A 6151-nucleotide genomic window follows, 5' to 3' on the forward strand; every position below is an offset into this window, starting at 1 on the left:
TTGTCAGAGCAGAGGAGAAGGGCAGTTAGGACAGATGGGCCTGGGGGTGGCCAAGCCTATCCAGGCACCAACAAGTCTGGCTGGGGCTGGTGATATCAGGTTACTTTTTAAAGGGGAAAAGCTTCTCGTCCAAACAGAAAGACAATACTTTCATTTGTTTGCCAGGTACCCTGAAGGGTAAGTTTGGCGAAGGGAGGGCCAAGAGAAGGAAGGGAAAGAGTGGCCAAACCAAGGGACCACTGTGATCGTACCTGGGCTCAAAAAGCATCCCCTCTAACTTTGGTTCTCCTCCCCCTCCCTTAGAAGCCTCCAGGGAGAAGTTGAGCTCCTGCCTCTGCTGAGACAGCTGTTAAGTGATCACTGAGTTTGTGGCCAGGTCAAATTTCAGCACATGGTACCACTCCTCAAAGGTTCTCTGGAAGACCTGGGAGGAATTCTGTGCTGGGAAATCCTTCCTCCCCAGATTCTCAGACATGAAAAGCCTTAGGAACAAGGACCCCAGACACAACAACCCCATAGGTTTAACACGGGGGCCTTAGCCCCATTTATTTGCATAGCCAGAGGTCTCTGCCACAAGCAGCAGTCTTAGACTGTGGGTAGCCATTTCCTTCCAGCCTGGGCAGGGGCTGGGAAAGACAGACACACAAATACATATTTCAGATTCCCTTCTCTGATGTCTGAAGAAATCATTTTCTCCTTTCCTGCAATCTTGAGGAGACCACCTCTGTGAGGCTGCTCAACTTGCGCTCACTAACACACACACAGAATCTGCTGTGGGTTAAGCACCGAATATTAAGTAAAACCCATTACATAGATTGTTCCTTTCATCACAGACACAGAGTGTGATGCTATCAAGGAACTAGTCAGTACAAGCAGCGAAGGTACATGCTTCCTTCTTTCTGACCCATGGAAGAGATGTCTCCACGGGCCTGACCTGGGCCTTCTATCACAGGGAGATTTGGGGGGCCCTTTCAGGGAACGACTCAGCTTTAGCCCTCTTCCATGGCTACAAGGATGTCATTCCTGCAGGTATCCTCCAGATTTCAGCTCCAGAGTAAGACAAAAAGGCTGACAGTGCCAGGAAAGGAATCTAGGGCTTATAGCACTTGAGTACTGGCTGAGGACAGTTGCAAGGAACAGGACCAGGGACACAGGCCCACGGAGCAGGAAGCTCAGTAGGTGAATCGCATCTTTTGTGAGTAGCCCAGTTTGTCCAAGTTGGGATGGCAGGCCAGCTGCACCATGGGGGGTGGCCCGCAGAGCAGCAGCAGCACGCCATCCCCTGGGGCGGGCAGGTGTTCCCGGATCATGTCAGCAGTCACAAACCCCTTGCTGTAGGCCCAATCTGCAGTACAGAGGAGAAGAGAGAGCAGACATTCCAGACCAGACCCGAGCTGACAAGGGGCAGAGTACCATGAGGCAGGGAGGAGGGGGGGCCCCAGAGAGCCTCCAGAGAAGGTCTCAAGTTGTAGCAGCAGTTAGACGGGGAGACTCAGCCTGCTTCAGCTTCACAGCCATGCCTGCCACCCACCCGGAAAACAGGAACCAGAAGGAAAGGGCCCAGGAGATCACCATGTCTGTTGCACTCACACTTGGGAGTGTGGCAGTACCAGGGAGGGTTTGTTTCATTGAAATCAGAACCCCCAGTGCAGGAAGTCCCTGATTTGGGGGTGTCCAGGAACGGGGAGGGTACCTTCTGGGGGGTGATCCAGAGTGAACCAGAGCTTAAAGCGACTGGGATATCGGGCCTGCAGTTCCTCCAGCTCCTCTCGCAAGATTATGTCCTTTTCAGTCTGAAATGAACGGGGAAGCAAAGGTTCTAGGAACCTCATGAGGCCCACGTACAAAAAGTTCGCCGCTCTGACAACTTTCCAACCGGGACAAAATTAGAGAGCCAAAGTTCTAGGGAATAATCAGGGCTTTTAGAGAGTTAGCGTGAGGGGAAAGAGAGGCGAACAGCCTTTATTTACACAGTATGGAGGAATAAAGATGAAATATTTCACAAAGGAAACCCAAGGAGCAACTTTTTACGCTTAGGACTCGGTTCCTTAAATGTGTCCTTTTCATGTTTCCTTGGGGGCCAGGGAAGGAATTTGGCCCCATGCTCTGTCCTCCTTGCGGTAGTAGAGGGTCCTCTACCTTGCAGGGGGGACCTTGGACAAAGGCTACAACAGGCTCTGGACTAGCTCTGCCTGCCGGTGCCACATCTCTCAGGCTGCCTGCACAATAGCTTTAAAGACCCAGGCGTGAGAAAAGTAAACCAACCTGGTTGGCAAAAAGCAGAGAGCACTGGGTCGGATCTTCAGGGTCCTTCAGGATGGCCCGAATCAGCTGCAGCATTGGGGTGATTCCTGCAAAAAGGCAGCCCACCATGAGACAGGATGGCCGCAGACCCTCCCCTGTCCCAGCTCCTGAGCTGACCAACCTCTCATCTTAATTCTTTCTACCCATTCACCACGCCGCTCCATTTTTCCTTTAGTATCCTGATCCTCGAATCCTCTCCTGTGTCCTGGAGCACTGACATTCCTGGACAGAGATGCCCTTGACCCCACCCTCAACATCATGTCTGGTAGGTGCACTGTGGTCATGCTCCATATTCGCATAAGATCATACAGTCAACAAATGGAGGGTTGATGGGGGGTGGGAGGGAGGGGAGAGTAGGTGATGGGCATTGAAGAGGGCATCTTTTGGGATGAGCACTGGGTGTTGTATGGAAACCAATTTGACAATAAATTTCATATATTAAAAAAAAAAGATCATACGGTTGAAATCCTTCTAAGGAACCAATCTAAGACCCTTCCTCTGAAAGTATGTTGGAGGCTTGGACTCAAATGTCACAGATAACTGTAAGTACCTACTGATTCAGTGATGAGGGTTCTGGAACACTGGACTTGAGGGTTAAGTGCATGTGCTTTGGAAGTGGACAGAGTTAGAAACTAACCTTACCTCTGATCATTACTGTTTACCCTGTGGAAACCCTTCAACTTCTCGCAACCTCCGTTTTTTCATCTGTAAAAGGGGAAGACTAGTATCTACTTCATAGATACACACATAAAGTGACTAGCATAGTGTCTAATATTTAGAAATGTTCACTGTTTGTTCATTTTCTTCCTTCTTGCCTATCCTATTTCTAGCTGCTTCTCCATTCTCACCTAAAAATTATTAGATTCATTCCATTTGAGGTCTTAGGAGAACCCACATGATTTATTTCTCTCATTCTATTAGTTAAAAAAAAAATTCCTTATTTATTTATTTTTTTTGGTTTCTACCTGATTATGATTTTGTTTTTCAGATATCAGGGAGTTCTAAGCATCACCAGGAATCCCCTAACAGCTTGGCTATGATTACCAAACCTTCTGAGGGTCACTTGGGCGTTTTCATGGCAACAACCAATAATGGTGGCAGAGAATGGCCCCTCAAGTGATATACACCTGTTCCGCCGGCAATCATTCCCAGTTTCTTCGCCACTTGGGGTTCTGGCGGAGATTTTTTGTTGGGCTGAATGCTAAAATTCCCTGAAAAGTCAAGTTAAGAGAGGGGTGGAAGAAAAAAGTCAATATGGGGGACTAAGAAAACAAATACAGAACTGAAGATGTGTCCCAGGCCGGTTTAGCAGCTGCAGTGAAATCTGATCCTGGAGCTTGGGTGGAGGTTTGAGTTGAGCCAGCCTTGACAATGATACACTTGAGGGACAATGGGGCCAGGACTATCCGTCCCATATTATTAAGTACCAGTCAGTTTAGGGCCACACAGTGAGTCATTAGCTGCCTCTGGCAGACCGTCACTCCCTGGTGAGGGAGACAGGCATGGGGCCAGGTGTGAATCTATTTTCCCAAGTGGCACAGAGCAGCTCCAGAGGCTTGCTAATGCACACAGCTGTTCCCATGGGCAGGGATGAAAGCTGTGTCTGGCTGTCTAAACTGCTCAACTTGAGAAGCGTTCGGGGGAGGGAAAGAGAGACATAGGTTTGCTTTAGGCATCTCCACAGCAGTCATGGCTGGTGAGCTCCAGTGGGTAGGGAGCTGATCCCTGTGGCAAACGGAACTGAGAAATATGCCTTTCCAAAATATCAGCGCTATGTTTAAAGGGCAGGTCTGGCCCTTACCCACGTACTCACATACATGCACACGCACAGCCACAGTGTGCCAAGTGGACTACGCGTACTGGAGAAGTGGGAGACAGGCTCAGGGAGAAGAGGGGCCATTACCTTTCCCAGTGTAAGTGAGCAAACCACTTGGCCCTCGAAATTCCACCACATCCCCAATCTTCAGGCTGTTTAGGTACTGAGACATCTTCCCTCCCTCAGGAAATTTGGGGTGCACACCTTTCAGGTACACCTGGTAAGACAGAATGGAAAACACTTTATCTGGAATGTCACTGGCTTCTGAGCTGAAGCTAGCGCAGGAACTACGCATGTGCTATCGTCCCCAGTCCACATACTTTCTTCATATGCCCTAAGGACACATGTCTCCTGCTATCAAACAAATCTTGGAAGTTTACAAATTCCAGAAAGAGAGGGATAAGGAGCTCCTGGGGTTCCTTCCTACCCACTTACCTTGATGACAAGATCCACGTAGCCTTGGTCCTCGTCACTGGTGACAGGAGTATATGGCCTGATGACCAGGCTGCCATCGATCCGGGCAGAGAGGTAGACATGTTTGCCTGGGGACCATGTGTAGAGCTACATAAGGGCTGCTGGTGGACGTGTAGCCTTCCTGTCACCTTTCAAAATACTCAAGGAGTTTTGAGAACAAGGATGTCTTGCTTCCTAGAGTGGTTCCAATGAGATAGCAGGCAGGGAGGGCCCCTTAGGGCCCTCAGAAGCCCCCCATTGGAGAAACTCTTGTCAACCACTGCCAGGACCTTAGCAGTAGCAGGAGAATTGAGGGTCTGGGCAATGAGGAAAAAATAAATGTTTGCTCAGGGGGAAATACAAACAAATCCTGCAGGGAGGAGGAAGAACTAGTGAGTGTCAACGATGTCTGGGGGCACAGAAGCCACACCCTGGAGGGGCCCAGTGGTCAGTGATATCTCACCAATCCAAGCTGGGTAGGGAAGGGGAATCACCCTCTTAGGATACCAGGGAAAGAAGCCCACTCCACACTTTCCTTACCCACAGGCAGCCCCAGAACGTGGTGGGCGGTGGGCAGGGCAAAGCGGAACCTCTTGGTGTTGTGGCTCACAGTCTGGAGGATGGACGACACACACGTTTCACCAGGCAGGTCTGGTGCTGCAAAGTGCTTGGGGGCATCCCAACCACAGTGGATGGTCCCTCCTCTACCCGGGCTTTCCTCTACAACTTACCGTCTTGTCTAGCAGTCGCAGCAGGTACTTCTCATTGGGGTCCAGGAGAGTGACCTTTGGCCGGCGGGACTTTCGAACCAAGTACGAGCCCAGAGCCAGGCCAAGCACAGTCAGCAGCCCCACCCCCAGGGAGGCCAGCAGGACTGGGCTCTGTGGATAGAGAAGGCAGCGTGACCATCATGCTGGGGAAGAACCCGGGGAGTGGGTGGTGACTGTCCCATACGACCAGCCGCCCCAGGGATGGCTTTCCCGAGCTCCAGCGCGAGAGCCTTTCACGGCCAGAAAGGTAACCGGGGAAGGGTCCCAAGTACTGTGCGGTACCGGGACCCCGGATTCCAGGGCAGGTGTAGAGCCCTGCGGAGCGGGGTGGGCGGCGAGAGCCCCAGGTCCGGAGCTGAGTGCCCAGAACGAGATGGGGCGGAGTCCCCTGGTGCAGGACGCGGAGCAAGGGTCTCACCGGTTGGAAGCCCATGACCGAGCACCTCGTCCTCCACCGCCAGGCCCGCGGACGGATCCCACAATGCGCCGCGGGGCGGGCAGGAGGCGGGGCGGGCAGGAGGCGGGGCGGGCAGGAGGCGGGGCGGGCAGGAGGCGGGGCGGGCAGGAGGCGGGGCGGGCAGGAGGCGGGGCGGGCAGGAGGCGGGGGCGGGCAGGAGGCGGGGCCTGGCGAGGGTGGGGCTGGCGGGCTGAGTGGCTCTGCGCCCCACCCCTTTGCTCTCAGACTTGGTGGCTAAGGGCCCCAGGAACCTCCGGACTGATCCAAGATCCTTGAAGACCGAAGCTCCAGGCCTCCTTCCCGTCCCCAGCCTCCTATTCCCGCCACTTCGATCCGCTTACCCCGAACAAG

General features: G+C 52.6%; 1 protein-coding gene across 1 annotated transcript; it reads right to left on the reverse strand.

The window, feature by feature from the left end:
* Positions 1-516: 516 nt before the first annotated feature.
* Positions 517-5827, reverse strand: LOC102952263 (NADH-cytochrome b5 reductase 1). Its single transcript, XM_007086473.2, has 9 exons — positions 5762-5827; positions 5305-5454; positions 5114-5186; positions 4556-4662; positions 4208-4337; positions 3432-3515; positions 2266-2351; positions 1694-1793; positions 517-1345 (listed from the first exon to the last, which is right to left on the reverse strand). The coding sequence occupies exons 1-9, from the start codon at positions 5774-5776 to the stop codon at positions 1173-1175; spliced, it is 918 nt and encodes a 305-aa protein (XP_007086535.1). The 5' UTR covers positions 5777-5827; the 3' UTR covers positions 517-1172.
* Positions 5828-6151: the final 324 nt, after the last annotated feature.

Source organism: Panthera tigris, chromosome F3 (genome assembly GCF_018350195.1).
Source record: "Panthera tigris isolate Pti1 chromosome F3, P.tigris_Pti1_mat1.1, whole genome shotgun sequence".
Lineage (NCBI taxonomy): Eukaryota > Metazoa > Chordata > Mammalia > Carnivora > Felidae > Panthera > Panthera tigris.